At 31.1% G+C, this 18,091-nt stretch overlaps 1 protein-coding gene, 1 long non-coding RNA gene and 1 pseudogene across 2 annotated transcripts; 2 read left to right on the forward strand and 1 right to left on the reverse strand.

Annotated features, from left to right (window-relative positions):
- The first annotated feature begins 6,283 nt into the window (after positions 1 to 6,283).
- On the forward strand, positions 6,284 to 7,703 carry LOC141659631 (uncharacterized). The gene is made up of 4 exons (XR_012549831.1): positions 6,284 to 6,415; positions 6,620 to 6,775; positions 6,871 to 6,934; positions 7,623 to 7,703. It is a non-coding gene; the product is annotated as an uncharacterized LOC141659631 (long non-coding RNA).
- An 850-nt stretch (positions 7,704 to 8,553) lies between these two features.
- Positions 8,554 to 9,468, forward strand: LOC141659746 (uncharacterized). Its single transcript, XM_074466675.1, has one exon. The coding sequence runs from the start codon at positions 8,554 to 8,556 to the stop codon at positions 9,466 to 9,468; it is 915 nt and encodes a 304-aa protein (XP_074322776.1).
- Positions 9,469 to 16,217: 6,749 nt separating this feature from the next.
- On the reverse strand, positions 16,218 to 18,091 carry LOC141659747 (alcohol dehydrogenase 1-like; annotated as a pseudogene).

Here is an 18,091-nt window from a genome sequence, read left to right on the forward strand (position 1 = left end):
CTGATTTTTACTACCAATGATGAGCATATGATAAATCAGTTCAAAAGTGATATGATGAAGAAGTATGAAATGAGTGATACGCTGAAATGATGTTAAAAAGGTTTAATATGTATGGTTGCAAAGCAATGGCAACACCTCTTGCAGCAAATAAAAAATTGATGAAAGATGACGGTGGAAGAAAAGTAGACAGGACTTTGTATAGAAGCATTGTTGGAAGTTTAATGTATCTTACGGCAACTAGGACGGACATTATGTTTGCTTCTAGTTTGTTGTCCAGATATATGCAAGATCCTAGCGAGGTTCACCTTGGACCAGCCAAATGAGTTCTTCATTACATAAAAGGAACTGTGGCATATGGAATCAAATATTTTAAACGTGAAGAGCTAAAATTAATTGGTTTTTGTGACAGTGATTGGGCAGGTTCCTGAGATGACATGAAGAGCACAACAGGCTTTGTGTTTTCATTTGATTCCGGAGCATTTTCATGGTAATCAAAGAAGCAATATTCAGTTGCACAGTCATCCGCAGAAGCTAAGTACGTAGCTGCTGCCCTGACAACATCACAAGCTATTTGGTTGAAAAGAATTCTGGAGGATATTGATGAAAGGCAAAGAAACGCAACAGAGATGCTATGTGACAATAAGTCAGCCATATCTATGGCAAAGAATCCTATCTACAATAGTCGTACAAGGCACATTGCTGTGAAACATCACTTCATTCGTGAGAAGATCGAGGAAAATGATATAAAATTAGTCTACTGCAAGTCTGAGGAGCAAGTTGCTGATATATTCACAAAGGCACTTCCAAAATAGAAGTTTCAGATGCTGCATAATCTGTTGGGAGTTCAGGAACAACACATTAGGAGGGAGTGTTAGAAGTAATGTGTTTTTTAAACACGTAGTTATCCTATATAAATCTGCTTTTAATATCCAGGAAAATGAAACACTTCTTTCCCTTGTGGTTATGTGACTCAACAGCCACAACCTTGTAGTATTTATGGTTGTTATCTAATGAAATAATATATACTCTTCCAGTACCTTTTTCTCTTATATAATTCATGATATGTTTAACAAATACAATATTACTACAATATCTGAGACACTCTAATGCTTTTGACTAGAATATCATAATATATCGACTCTGAACTTTGGAGTTTCTCTTAGTTTCTTTTGTTTAGAACAGTTTAGGAGAAAACTTCCATGTCTCCGTTAATTATAAATTTTGTAGCTATATTCATTTTGAAAGCATAATTTTCTTCCTTCAGCCATACTTTTATCCGAGGCAAACCATAAGCTATCACTCATATGAGGTTATTTAAGGTTTCAAAGTTGAATTTCAAACTTATTTAATCTACTCGGAGTATATGAGCTTTGTCCTTACAGTTATCTCTTAATCTTTTTTCATTATAAAGGGAAATCGAAACACAATGCCTGTTTCAAGAGTTTCCCTACAATCCCCTAATGGGGCTGCTCGGGGTCAGGTTTGACTATGTCTTACCTACTCACAATTAAATAAAATATGTTTATACAAGCTGTACCATTTTAGTTTAATTATATGGAGTAAAGTAAGTGTAATATATATTAATAATTAACAGGCTCATGACATTCATAATTAAGAGCTACTCAGAAGATGGGTCAGCCTGAGGAGAAGGTAGAGCTGATATTTTGCAGAATTATATTCATGTGACTTGTTTATAAACTTAACATACCTCTGATTCTTGGAAACAAAAATAATATTAGAGCATATAAAGAAGCCTATATACACTAATTTAAATCTATGTTAACGCATAATATGGGCCACCTAGACACTTCATTTTGTATAAAGTTGTAACTAATATCTTTATAATATTTATATTACACATTACACAATTATGTTGCAAAAACTTTATCTAGCAACTATTGTGCAACTAAAGTGAATTTGATAGATTGTAATGGATGATAGAATCTTATTATATAATTTTCCATATGTAAATAAGATTGCTGCATTGCTCCTTTATTGGTGCTAGTCTCACTGTGTTGGTAAGTAGTATATTAACTACAGTTGTATAATATCCTGGATATTTCCACCAGTTGTCTGTACATATAATTCTTATTAAAATAGGAAAAGAAGAAAATCTATTTATGCTAAGCTTAATTTGATTTTAACTTTCAAGCATATATCTTGGAAATGTAAAACTGATCTGGTTTCAATGCTTATGAGTCATGAATAAGTTCTTTAGCCTGGAATTATTTTTTTTGTCAGTTTTAGCCTGGAATTGCTGGTTACTTTATTTTAGCATCTTTTTATTTTTTATTTTATTTATAATGTTTTTTCTGGTCCTTAATTATATCTTCACTTAGTTTTCATACGAATTTCTCAGGTTTATAATATGATGGTAACAATGGTATCAAAAAATATTCCCTGTATGGATCAAAATGATAAAACAGCTAGAGACGAAGTTGAAATTTCCAAGGCTGCGGACAGTTCTAACAATAGGAAAATAGTTATCTCAAGTTATTTCTTTTTTGTTCTTAGAACTGAGGTAACGGTGTACCATGTCTTATTGGCTATGCTTTATTGGTTCTCTATTTGGATGGATAACTACAACTCATTGACACAAGTAGCTACTAAGTCCAGTCCTCACTTTGGTGCGCATTTGGTCATTATAGATTTAATTGCAATCTTTAAGTGATGGACTTGTTCCCAAATCATAATGCATTTCTTGTCTAAGGATCTGATGAAAGCTAACTGTACTGGATTTACCCTTGGTTATAAGATATAGCTTTATTTGATACACTATAACAAAATAGGCCAATTACGATGGCCAGCTTACGACGGAATAAAGTGTGCGCCCAACTTACGACGAAAAAAAGTAAAACGTCGTAATTATTTATGACGAAACACAAAACCGTCGTAAGTTTAGTATTTTATTAATAGAATTTTTCACGGCACGATTAAACAAAAATAAAAATTATTTGAAGTTGCGACGATTTAAACATTTTATCGTAAGTTAATTATTTTTATTAAAATTTGAACTTGAAATTGAAAAAAAAAATATTTAATAAAAATTTACAACGAAATATGTGCGATGGAAAAAATCGGATCGTCAAATTTACGACATAAATTAAAATTCGTCGTAAGTTATCAAAGAGGAAAATTTAACTTTTTTCCCAAATTTTTGGTGGGGAAAATATTGAACATCCAATTTACGACGGAAATTTAAAATTCGTCGTAAGTTATTCAAGATGGAAATTTAACTTTTCCCTAAAATTTTGGCGGTAAATTTCACTTTTCTCAATTTTTTTGCAGATAATAATTCATGACGGGTTCTGTCGTAAATTAGCACATGATTTTTTATAATTTCAATTTTTAAGAAATATTATTTCATGATCCAACCATATTAATGTCAACATTAATTTGTTTGGGTGACATTTCAAGAATTTCCGTAAAAAATTAAATATTTTGATAAAATAATTTAATATGAAACATTGATTATATCACTAGTATATATATATATATATAATCATCCATACGGTTGGATCATTCAAAAATATTTTTAAAATAATCGTAACACCAATTTAGGAATAAACACTAGATAACAGTACTAGTCCAACTGATGCTTCACTAGTAAATTGGCAAATGAGATAAAATTATTTTGACTTTTAATTTTTGTAATATCACTAATATATATCAATTGAAATCCATATAGTTGTATCGTTCAAAAATATTTTTAAAATAATCGAAACACCAATTTAGAATTAAACACTAGTTAGTTGTACTAGTCAAACTAATGCTTGACTGTTAAAATGACAAACCAACTAAATATTTTTAAAATAATCGCAACATCAGCTCAAGATTAAACACTAGTTAGTTATACTAGTCAAACTCATGTTTGACTGTTAAAATGGCAAACAAAATAAAATTAATTTGATATGAAATTTTGGGTATATCACTAATATATATATCTATTTACATACATACGGTTGGATCGTTCAAAAATATTTTTAAAATAATCGAAACACTAATTCAGGATTAAACACTAGTTAGCTGTAATAGACAAACTCATGTTTGACTGTTAAAATGGCAGACCAACTAAAATTATTTTGATATTAAATTTTTGTTATATAACTAATATATATATCTATTGACATCCATACAGTTGGATCGTTTGAACATATTTTTAAAATAATCGAAACATCAACTCAGGATTAAACACTAGTTAGCTATACTAGTCAAACTCATGTTTGACTGTTAAAATGGCAAACCAAATAAAATTATTTTGATATGAAATTTTGGGTACATCACAAATATATATATATATATATCTATTTACATCCATACAGTTGGATCATTCAAAAATATTTTTAAAATAATCGAAACACTAATTCAGGATTAAACACTAGTTAGCTATAATAGACAAACTCATGTTTGACTCTTAAAATGGCAAACCAACTAAAATTATTTTGATATTAAATTTTGGTTATATAACTAATATATATATATATATATATATATATATATATATATCTATTGACACCCATATGGTTGGATCGTTTAAAAATATTTTTAAAATAATGGAAACATCAACTCAGGATTAAACACTAGTTAGTTATACTAGTCAAACTCATGTTTGACAGTTAAAATGGCAAACCAAATAAAATTATTTTGATATGAAATTTTGGGTATATCACTAATATATATATCTATTTACATCCATATGGTTGGATCGTTCAAAAATATTTTTAAAATAATCGAAACACTAATTCAGGATTAAACACTAGTTAGCTGTAATAGACAAACTCATGTTTGACTGTTAAAATGGCAAACCAACTAAAATTATTTTGATATTAAATTTTGGTTATATAACTAATATATATATATATATATATATATATATATATATATATATCTATTGACATCCATACGGTTGGATCGTTTAAAAATATTTTTAAAATAATCGAAACATCAACTCAGGATTAAACACTAGTTAGCTATATTAGTCAAATTCATGTTTGACTGTTAATATCGCAAACCAAATAAAATTATTTTGATATGAAATTTTGGGTATATCACTAATATATATACCTATTTATATCCATACGGCTGGATCGTTCAAAAATATTTTTTAAATAATCGAAACACCAATTCAAGATTAAACACTAGTTAGCTATACTAGTCAAACTCATACTTGACTGTTAAAATGGCAAACCAAATAAAATTATTTTAATATGAAATTTTGGGTATATCACTAATATATATATCTATTTACATCCATACCGTAGGATCATTGAAAAATATATTTAAAATTATCGAAACAACAATTCAGGACTAAACACTAATTAGTTGTATTAGTCAAACTCATGTTTAAGTGTTAAAATGACAAACCAAGTAAAATTATTTTGATATGAAATTTTGGGTATATATATATTTACATCCCTCTAGTTGGATCGTTGAAAAATATTTTTAAAATTATCACAACACCAATTCAGGATTAAACAGTAGATAGTTGTACTAGTCAAACTGATACTTGACCGTTAAAATGACAAACCAAATAAAAATATTTTGATACAGAATTTTGGTTATATCACTAGTATATATATCTATTGACATCCATACGGTTGGATTGTTGAAAAATATTTTTAAATTAATCAAAACACAAATTCAGGATTAAACACTAGTTAATTGTACAAGTTAAACTGATGGAGCATATTTTAAGATTTTATATATAATTGTGTGAAAAGTGTTATTAATCATTTATTTTTAAAATGTCCTCCTTTAATTACGGAAGATTAGTGATTTAAAATTTTAAAATTGTCTAAAGATGGCAAAACTTTTAGAATTTTGGTTTTGTTTTAACCTAATTTTAAAATATTTTTTATAGAGTTATAGTTAATCGATTAAGTAATCACCATGTTAAAATAATATTCTTTTAAGGTCACAACATAATGGAGACATTATATTTTTACCCTCAATAAAATAATATTTTCGTTATAACAATATTTTTCCCTATCATTTTAAATACTTTTAAATGTTCTAAAATGGTATGAATATATATGCCTACCAATATAATTATCATAAAGTCATATCATTTGAAATTTTAAATGAACAAAATTAAGAATTTAATTTAAGTTTTTTTAAAAATTATAATATTAAAAAAAATCTAGGTAATCCGTGCGGGTTTTAAGCTAGTATATATAATTTCTTAAAACATAAAACAAAGAAAACAATGTGAAGTCGACCATATTGGAACAGAATAGAAAATAGGGTTGAGTAGAGCTTGAGACCTAAATTTTAAGTGTGTGGCCGCCGATTCAATCGCTTGCTGCTTGCAAAGTATATCGAAGATTCAACCGCTGTTATATATATCAAAGATTTAATCGCTGTTAAGTCTAGTTCGATTTTCTTCTAAAGTATCAAAGATTCCAAGATCCAACAGGTATCATTGATTCATTTTTTCATTAAATAATCAGTATTTTATCTCGGTACTTTGTAGTTTGTTCAATTAGAGGCAAGTTTCTTTATTTATATACAGTAATTTGTAATTACTTAATTACTTAATTTGTCTCTGTACTTAATAGTTTATTGTTGATGTTACTTAATTTGTCTCTGTACTTAATACTTTATTGTTGATGTTGAGAAGGGTTCCGATTCTGATTCAGATTCATATGGGTCTGATATTGAGAAAAAGTCTAAAGCTATTGATGCCAAGAAGGCGATAGAAGAGCTACATGCAAATGATGAAATGCTGATAAACATTAAGGAACAAGATGATGACTTTAGATTGCTCACACCTCAGGTTATTGTTTTTAACTTGCAAATATTATAATTGGTTGGAGTAGTTTTATTTATTGTTCATTTAGTATATTTTTATCATTTATTTTTTGAAATTAGGACCTTCAAGAAGAGGCTCAGCAACCTCGTGATCTTCCTCGTCTGTACTGAAACTGGACAACCGGTACTCTCAACTCTGTACTCATTTGTTCTGTACTCTCATAAATTTGCATTTGTGGGCATTGATGTGTCACAAAAAAAGAAATGCAGGCATCACTAATTATCTATTTTAAACCTATTGTATTATTAATGGAAACCGAATATATAGTATCATCTTTTCTGTGTTGTCTGTTTATATGAATAAAAGAAACTGGTTATGATAAATGAGCGAGTTGCCTGGTTTGTATTTAGGATACCACCATTCATATGAATTTCATTACAACATTGTGCATGCAACCAAAACAATTATGTATGTGAAAATATTTAAAATTAAGTTCAGCAATTACAGAGTCAAAATGTTGTTGTTAAGCAGATGTATATGAAATTATGTATATACATTTTGAGCTTGTCACAATGAAATACAAAGATTAATACAAATGCAGTGGTGCTGATTGTTAGTCACAAGTTTAATATCAAAGTATAAGTCCTAAATAGCAATCCCCAACAACAATTATATTTTCAGTTATTATGATTTTTACCTTCTAGTCAAATTTTGTTGATATTTTCACTTGGTCAATAATGCAATTATACCTTATTATACAATTCTTTAATATGAAATATCCGGATCTCGTATTCTAGTCCTCGGTCTTGTCTCAAATTCTATACAATTCCCTTTATGTCAATCCCCTCACTGACCTCAAACATACTCGCAGTTCGAGCGAAGGCTGTCATGGAAACCTCGATATCGTGCCTCTCGGAGTTCACATTCGTCTTAATTCTGACAACAAAGAGACACTACAAGAAAAAGAAGTAAAAGCGACCACATAAAAGCGACCGACTATAAATTCCACCGAAATTGGTGGCCTTTAAGGTCAACTTTACCTGTCCAAAAAACATAATTAAAAGCGACCGCTGTCGGTGGAATTTAACGAGCGGTCGCTTTTGTTCGGTGGAATTTGAAAGCGGTGGCTTTTAGCCGGTGGCTTTTATCAACAAAAGCAACCGCCAATATTTAGCGGTCGGTTTTATATTTTGAAGAACAGGCGGCAAAATTGCCGCTAGAACAAAGTCTAATTCTGGAAAACAAAAGCGACTGATCGGCCGCTTTTAAATTATTTATCAAAAAAATATTAAATAAGGCCACAACGGTCATTTTAATAAAAACGACCGTTGTTGGTTGAATTTATAAAAATGACCGATTTTCGTGGCTTTTATAAAAACGACCGCTTGCGGTGGAATTTATTCTTTCAGAATTTACAGCCCCTGCCTTATCGTTTCTTCTTCGTTTATGTCCATACTTTCCTCTTCTTTCTATTTTCCTTCCTATTTTCCACCATTTGCCTTTCTCATCAAGCTCAACTATCCATTAAATTTAAGTCAAGTAAGTACCTTTCTTAAATTATTTATGTTGTGATTATCATGATTATTGTTTATTGATTTCTCATATACATTAAATATTTATTAACAATTTAAATGAAATATAGTTGTTAATATTTTAAATGTAGTGTTCAAAATAATTAAACAAAAAAAATAATTATTGTACATTGTTTGTCACTAAATATCTTGTACACATAGTGAATTTATTTAAGTATGTTTTGTTAATTAGTATTAAGTTATTTATTATACTATCTATGCACTTTGTAGATGACGTCGGATTATAGTTGGATGAATCGTCGATTTGATGCAAGTAAAAATATAACGGAAGAGTACAAAATTGGTGTTGATGGTTTCATTAAATTTGCCATTGCAAATACGGATGATTCAAAGGGGAGAATAAGATGTCCATGTAACGAATGTGGAAATTTTTATATAAAAAATCCCCATGATGTGATATTATATTTATATCGACATGGCATCATGCCCGCATATACAACATGGTATTTTCATGAAAAGAGTGCTAGATCAAGGGTTGACATTGGGACGAGTTCCATGAATGTTGATAATACGCATGATGATTTTTATGATGCACATGAAATGCTTGGAGATTTTGTCGAGGCAAATAATAATTTTGAGAATATGCATAAAGAACCGAATACAACAACAAAAAGTTTTTACAAGATGCTTGACAGTGCTACTGAACCTCTTTATCCAATTTGTATAAGTTTCACAATATTATCATTTGTGAATAAGCTACTTAAGTTCAAACATAGACATGGTTGTAGTAATAAGGGATTCGATGAGCTACTTGAACTTCTTGGATCGGTGTTGCCTAAAGATCATAAGTTGCCCATGAGATACTATGATGTGAAGAAGTTAGTAAGTGGGTTGAGTATGGGATACGAAAAAATTGATGCTTGTGTGAATGATTGCATGTTATTTTACAAAGAAAATAGTGAGAAAACACATTGTGATATATGTCACGAAGGTCGGTACAAGGCGCAGAAGGATTCTATGAAAATGTTGATTCCGAAGAAGATTTTGAGTTACTTCCCTCTTACATTGAGACTACAAGGATTATTCATGTCCGAGAAGACTGCCAAATGTATGACACGGCATCATGATAAAGCTGCAGTTGAGGGTCAATTAAGTCATCCAGCTGATGGAGATGAATGGAAATAATTCAATCACAGATTTCCTCGATTTGCAAAAGAAACACGAAATGTCCGAATAGGCCTTGCTAGTGATGGATTTGATCCTTTTCGAGATGCACATGCAAGGGACTATACGGTGTGGCCTGTGATTATTGTTGTTTACAATCTTCCACCATCCATGTGTACAAAAGCTCCATACATATTTATGCCTCTTCTCATTCCTGGGCCGAATGATCCGACAAAAGACTTTCATGTTTATCTTCGACCACTAATTGATGAATTGAAGATGTTGTGGTGTACCGAGGTGGAAACATATGATAGGGTATCACGTTCAAATTTCACAATGAAAGTAGCATTGATGTGGACAATTAATGACTTTCCAGCAAGATGATCCATTAAGAAGAAGCACAAAGTTTGGACGATGTGAGAGACATTCAGTCACAACTCAACATTCAGGATAAGGGCAAAGATACTTTGTGAGCAAATACAGTTTCCTCTTCCGGGAAAAACTACTAGGCAAAAGCCGAGGGATTATGGCATGACACATAATTGGACACACTATTCTCCATTTTTTGAGCTACGGTATTAATGAAAATATATTTGTCCGGAGTGAATAACTTTTGGTTATTCAAAAGAACTCGTTAAACAAGATCAATCCTCACTATCCACTTATGTCAAATCTTTACTATGAGGACACAGATCAATCTCAACATTAGTATCATTCCCTTGATTAGCAACGGATTGAGGTCTGTTTAAAGTAAAAGAAAACTTCTCCAAACTGAGCTGAGGTGCAGGTTGATATAAATCAACTCGCTTAACTGATGGCTTGTTATCGTAATTTACATACTCTGGAACAACTTTAACCCCATTCATTATTGGCACGCGAGTCACCTGGCTTTGCACATTGCTTCTTTTAGAATGATTAGATGGTTCTGTTTGGTTATTCCTTATCCACTTTTCTGCATCATTCCATTTAGAAGAGGTAGGCCTAGATAATGACCGTCCAAATAAATTGTGAATGGTTTTTTCGCCTTTAGGGAATTCAAAGTCAGATGAACTAGCATTACTATTATAATCATGATCATTATCTAATGTCCTCATTGGGTGAACCCAACTCCAATTAGCACTATTAGCCTTCTGCAATTTGGCATGAATGGATAGTAATAATCTATTTTATGGCATAACATTATGGTACTGCAAAATTAATTAATGCCACATATTTTGAATTTAATAATCAGTGGACCATATTTTTATAAGCAAGCACCTAAATACAACTAAGAAAGTTAAAATTTAGATATTTTTTACAACTTATTTAGTATCAATAGAAAAGAAAATATTATATACCGAGAAACTCAAATCATGAACTAATAAAATATATTTAATATCACAATAATATATTTTCGGTAATAATAGTTTTTTATGTTTGCTTTTATATTCAAAAAAAATAAAAATTCCGTAAGTTGAATAACTAAAAATATCTTTATAAAATAAGAGCATAATATTGTTTCTATTTTCTTATCCAAATTATGATTAGTTCTTGTCGCAATATGAATTTACTGAATTAAACTTTCACTAGTTGATTCTAAATATATATTTTTTCTAAAATACCTTTTCAATTTAAAAGTTTTTGCAAAATTAACTTTTGGTGAATTATAGTTAAAAAAATATTTTTATGATGCTTTGTTTTATGATTTTAATCCACTTTGAATTATTATGGATTGTAAATTCATAATATTTTTATGATGCTTTGTTTTGTGATTTTAATTATTTCATTAACGTTGGTATTTAATCCTGGTCCCAATATAGGCGTATATGAATGTTTTTTATAATCATATTATTGTAGTCCAATCTGTAGGGAGTTTGGAATTAGTTTTGTTTCGTATCAGTCCTTGCAGTAATAGTTGTGGTAGAATCAGTATTTTCCGAGTTAAATAAGTAAAGTTAAAATTGAAATTTTACTTTTGTTACTATATGGTTAAAATTTGAGTGATTTATAAGTTACAGTTTAGGGTTCACGATAGTTAATATCATACTCTGTTTATTCAATAATATGAACCATTTAAATACCAAAAATGGCAACGACTTAAATTGCAGTAAATGGACTGTTTTTTTAGTTAGCAAGTGATTAAAAGTCAGGACATATAAAAAATTTATACTAAATTATGAAAGTCAGTCGATACTTACGCATAAATTTGTTTCCGTAAGGGAGTTAGAAAAATAGCACTACTGTTTCCTGAAGTTTGGTGGAGGCAGAATATTAGTTTGAGATTAAATTGTCGACTTTGCTTTTTATTACACCTTTTATAATTTCCACTTGTTTTCTATTTATTGTAGGAATTGGATGCTAATTTGGAGACATCTATGACTGATCTGGAATTTTTTAAATATGTCTACAACATCGATGGGCCAACAATTAAAAAAATAATGGTTTGTTGCAAACTTTATTTAGTCAATTGAATTTTTGCACTAATATATATATTATGGTTTCTTTTCTTTGTGTTTGGACTGTTTGTTATAAATTATATTATGTAGGAATCTTTAGAGGCCATGGTCAGCACTCAATCAGCCCCTGAGGAACCTCTATCACCGGCTAGCCAAAGGAAGCGAGACTTGGAACTACTTATAAAGGCAAGAACGCCAAAGAAAAATAGAGTCGTATTGTATCCTCGAAGTTCTTTATCGGAGTTATTGGGAGCTGATGAGGCAGCTAGATGAAAGACATCTCAGTCCGCTCAGGCCTCTCAAACAAGCATTCCAGATAATGCATACTCACTTATCCGCAGGGTTCTATCCGAAGTGACCAATATGGCGAAGTCTTTAGACGGCATGGATCGAGTTCCTCATGCAAAATTTAATGAATTGATTGAAAAATCAGCCACTATAGCTTTTCCAGACAATACCAATCAGTGCAACAATCATCATGGAACCAATATATGCGGATTGCAAATGAGATCATTGATCAAGTGATGCAGAATTTTGAGAAAGTTATTGTGGAGGTAACACTTTAACTTTAATTGTGAAGTTTAATTTCAGCAATTGATGTATCAGATTAGCAGATTTAGGGTTTATAGTATTACACATCTGAATCTTTATTTCATAGTATTACACATCTGAATCTTTATTTCTTGCTCTGTGTGGTTGTGATTAGAATAATTTCAGCTAAAACAAAATTAGGGTTTGTGTAATTAGTGAAATAATTATTTTCACATCTGTTTGAAATGTTTTATAAATTTAACTCCTGTTTAATTTGAAGCTCTATGTTCTTATTTCTCGATAATTTTGTTTCAATTGTGTTAAGGTTTTTTAGATGTAATTGGAAATTGAATCTCGATAAAGTTAATTGGATGCTGGATCTTGCATCTGGTTTTGCTATCCGATTTGAGGGATAATTCTCTGCTTTTTTGTATGGATTATATTTTTTATGTACATGTAATGTTAAGGAACATTTACAATGATGAATCTAGTTATGTTTACTTGTTTGAGATAATGGTAGTGTTAATTATGGATTGTAGATTTGATAAGTGTTGTTAAGTTCAGATTTCTTTTCACGAGAATAAGTAGAGCCCTTTTGGAAGCTCTATTTGTTGTTTTTGGTGTCACAATCTTGATTTTAATAAGGGTCTGTTTTCTTCCATATTAATCTTCCAAGTTCTGTGTTATTAACCTGCCCATGGCTTTTACGCTTAAACTGTCAAAAGATGTTTCTTTTCCACCCGTAAGCGAGGGATTTTATACATATCAATTATGTTTTTTGTTGGTATTTTATCTTGTATAGATAGTTTATAATCATTTATTAAGTGAGATATGAGGTTAACAGACTCATTTTGTGCTTAGTGTATTTGTTCTACTTTATGACATTGATGTAAGTTATGAAGTGAAGAAGTTATGCTAACATTTTTTCTTCAACTTAGCTAACTTGATTCTGATTAAATAAACTTATATATATGTATGGTGCAGTTACTTTACCTGTACAGAAGCAGCTGCTTTTTGGAACATGAAATTTGAATTTGAACAGCTTAAATAATTACTTAAACACACGTTATTTTTTGTCTATATAGGATGATATTCCGTCGTAAGTAGATTTATTATTTTATTGAGAATGTGGGCCCCTGCTTCCCAACTTCCGACGCAATTTTATTTTGTGACGAAAAATTGAACTTACTACTCGAGCAAAAACGACGATTTTTTTCCGTCGTAAATGCCTCAATTACGACGATTTTAGTTGAAAAAAACCTGTCGTAAATGGCATTATTTCTTGTAGTGATATTCTGGCTAGAGACTTGAAAATGTTTTGTACGGTGCTGCTGCTGGTACTTTTTTGTTGCCAAGTAGTCCAATTAAGTTCACATTTATTTGTTTTTGGTTATTTTTTTCATCTTATTTGATTAATTTTGGTATTAAATTTATTATATTCGTATAGGTACGGGCCCTTATCTTGAAATTGACTAAAGAAAAATCTGTTGCACTTCCGTAAGGTAATAAACTTTGTCAGGAATTGGTGAGAATAACAACTCAACTAAGCTTTCTAACCTTTAATGTATTTGTTCTCTAGGTTATCTTCATGCAATACCTTTATGTAATCGGAGAAGTGGCAATCTCAAATTATAGGAGATTACTTAAAGATGATGGTAGAGGTGTTGCAGTGACACTAAATGAGACAGTTTGTTTTTTTTTTCTGACAAGCGCGTTGGGTTAACTGTAAGTCACTTTCTGGTTGATGTTTTCTTTCTAATTTTTTGATGATGGGGCAATACATTTTCCCAGCCGTGTATGTCGGGTTTTCTACTAATATCATTTGGTTTGCTATAAGTAGTCTTCTAATATATATGATTTTCTTTTAATTTGGCTGTAAATGATTTCATTTATAATATTTTTTATAAGTTCACATCCATAATTGCTGATACAAGGTAAGTATTATCTTAGAACTGATCCCCTTGGTGAGGGAGCTAAGTGGCTTCGAACTTATGGGAAGGAGATATATTCTCCATTTTTATTAGCTTTCACTAAACATGTGAGATACATATAAATATATCATGTTCTCCTTTTTGCAAATATCTATGCAATTAATTGATGATTCACGTGTATGCAGGATGGAGATACAGATCTCCTGTGAATAGTTAAAGTTTGCATGCTTAGTATATTTGATTATTTCAGTGCCCTTCAGATTTGGAACTGTGCTTTTAGGTGTTACATTTTTGCACAATACCAGAGAGCCACCCCCATCTCGTTCAGGTTCTTGATACTACCAAGTAAGCGCAAATAGTCTGATTACTCCCTAACTTACTAAATATGTGCAATTAGTCTGATTACTCCCTAACCTACTTTGATATGTTTTTGTTATGAATCATATTTCTCGCGAGGATAAATATTTATAAGAAAAGGTGGTGAAGCAGAGAGAAATGATTATTTGGAGAAGTAAAAGCCAATAATTTGTTATGGGAAGAAGGGGATCAACATAGCTGCAAAGTATTAATAACTTTCATTATAATTTGGATATGCTTGGAGTATTGTTAATTAATCAATCGTATTGTTGTAATTTTATATGGTGTTTGTAATATTTTGGATATGTATTGTAGATTTTAAACAGAACAAGTATTTTAAATTTTAAAATTAAATGTTATATATGCCTATTAAAGTTTAATGTGTGTTTTATTTTGGTGTTAGATTACAAATGCTACTATTACTTAATTAAAAAGATGGGTGTTACAATTGATAGAACAGATTGTTACAATAAGTTATAATTGATCAAGCTATTGTATCACTCGTTTTGTGTTATATTTGGGCTTTTTAGTGTTACAGTATGTGTCTATTGTAACGTTTTCCTCTCTGTTACAATATATCAGTGAAGTGTTACATTAGGGTGTCTATTGTAATGCTCGTATACGTAACGCCCCCTGGTGTTACAATAGACCTATTATAACGCTTTTAGGGCCTATTGTAACACCATTTAGGCATTACAATAGTCCACTTATGGCGTAGTGTGTGTTTGTTGGGTTGGTTAAATACCGAATTTTGCTGGTGTTTTTCCTTTTCTTTGGTCTCTCGGTAATGGTCTTTTCTGCAGGTGAAGTCCGTGTTCAAGGGTGAAGATTTTAGGGGGTTAATTGGATTTATTTTTCTGGTTGTTTGGTGCCCCGGAGAAGGTTTGTACCTGGCACTACACCATAGAATGGCTATGGAAACCACAAAAATATATTGCCTTACGGGCTATTTCTGTTGCAGTAGAATTTATGGCAACAAATATATAAAATTTTGGTGTTGCATCAGGTGGTAATGCAAGAGAGGTCCTATTGCAACATCTTAAGCAATATATTACAACAACAAAATATTATTGCAATAAACCATATATAGCAATAAAATGTATTTAAAGGAACTCGGTAAAATTATTATAATAGTTGTTTTTGTCAGCTAAATAACCACCTTAAGGCAACATTAATTGGTCCAATTGCAATGAAATTTAAGGTTAAATTTGAAAATATTGTAACAATTTTGAACTAATTCCAATATTTTATAGCTGATGTAATTGTAAATGGCAACATATTTGGACACAATTGCACCATTATTTTTTAAAAAAAGCAGTAGGATTTGACTATAAATAAACTAAACCAGGCATGTTTTATGCCACAAAACCAAACATCAATGTCATTTTATAACCATTAACAACCATTCAAAGGTTGTTCCAACATAATCATGCATATAATTCAGAATGTACATCAATACAAAAGAATAAATTACTACACTAAATTAACTAATTAACAAAACTAATAGTAGTAATCTTTATTTAGCTTCTTCGCTAAATGAGAAGCATTTATCTTGGTTCTCGATCAAAAGTTTCACAAGCTCAATTGGAGCAGCAACAGTTTTGGACACAACTGTAAAGACTCCATCCATGAGAAAATCGATGGCAAAACCTGCAATCCCTTTCTCAGCTCGTTCTAGAACAAATTTCACATATGTAGAATAAGCTAATGGAAGGTCCTGGGTGGCTCGGTATGTTCATTCCATGGGTTACCGCAATCCTGCACCAGTATAATTCCCAAAGGAAAAATGGCTTCTCTGTGTAGAAAAGCTTTCATAGATACCCTTAACATCATGTGAAAGGCTGGAACCAAAATTGTATTGGGTAGAAAATTTCTGATAAACAGTTGGAAGTTGGTTCTACTCAGCCATTTCTACTGGCACAAATAAAATTCCTACAAAAAGCATAAGTTAGTCAGAATATATAAATTAAATGCTCCGAAAAAGGAGAAAAGGAGAAGCATTAGAGATGCCCATTCAACACTTCTCAGATGCATTCATATTTAGCCCATTTCAAGGGAGAATTAAACTTCACTAAATTTGCATAATTTAAAAAGATTATTAACTTGAGATCGATATTAACTTGAATCTATCACTAAATTTAGAAAGATTATAAAGGAAAACTTATTAACATGATAACTTTAGATAGAGCAAGATACACAGAGTAGCTCTTACGCTTTCAACTAAAATTTGCATAATTGATAAGGTATTGACAACTACAGATACTTGCTCCGACACAAGTTAGAGATTAAATGACAAAATGAAAGTCAACCATTGAATAAAAGATAAAATTGGATGTTAAAATAAGTATCAAAAAAGATTTACAGAAAAGGCTAGCTAATTGATTTACATTAATAATTGAAACTTTATAAAGGGCCACTGGTAATAACTACTAATGCTATTTTCGGATTAGAAACATTCAGGGCCGCACCCATTCCTAAAAAATTAATGATACAAAAGCATTAGCAAAACCATGCTCAGTTCAGGCTGCAACTTGAGCTCCCATTATATATATAGAACATGATAAGATAAACACTTTTGTGCATGTGGATATACCACATCTAAGAACACAAACTTTATCAAGCGGAGCTTCCAGGTTGATCTTTGCAACACAGCCAGAGTGAACAAAAGTGTAATGACTGAGGTGAAAGTTCCAACAAAGTGATAGATAGGCTTGCCATCTTTCGAAAACCTTGGCTTACCATCACTAAGCATCACACCTCTGTCCAAATTGATCCTTAGCAGATCACACAAATTGCTTTCACTTGATTTACAATGACGGCACTCCCCACACTCGCCTATAAACAGAGGTAACACTTTTTCTCCGGGTTTGAGGGCTGTAACACCATCTTCAACACTCTCTATGACTCTGGAGCCAACAATATAAATCAATAAAATTCATTCAAGGATAAAATTAGGCACACCACAAAGTCGAGAACATGTAAAATTAGAAGTCTAGGTCAGTAGAACATAAATTTATTATCTTGTATTAAAAGTTTTCCTATCAAAATTCAAACATACCCTCCTGCTTCGTGACCTAATATTCGCGGAAATAGAGGTTGATGTCCCTGTTAGAAAATGAAAGCAAGTGTAATGGATAAAAAACTGAGAAAACAAATCTGCTCTAGCCTTTAGGAAAAGCATACATATAATGACTAGCTATAGTGTTTAGGCTAGCAGTGAACACGTTCATCAATATAATATACCTTGGCCTCCCAGAAGTAAACGTCAGAATGACAAAGAGACGTGAAATGAATCCTGATTCAAACTTCCATTTTCTTCGGTGGTGCAACGTCTACCTCCTCTATTATCAGTGGCCTGCCTGCTTCCCAAGCCACAGCAGCTGCAATCAT

Source organism: Apium graveolens, chromosome 5 (assembly GCF_009905375.1).
Source record: "Apium graveolens cultivar Ventura chromosome 5, ASM990537v1, whole genome shotgun sequence".
Lineage (NCBI taxonomy): Eukaryota > Viridiplantae > Streptophyta > Magnoliopsida > Apiales > Apiaceae > Apium > Apium graveolens.

Excerpts from the sequence above, each read along its gene's own strand:
- LOC141659746 (XM_074466675.1), top strand. The coding sequence starts at position 8,554 with ATGACGTCGGATTATAGTTGGATGAATCGTCGATTTGATGCAAGTAAA.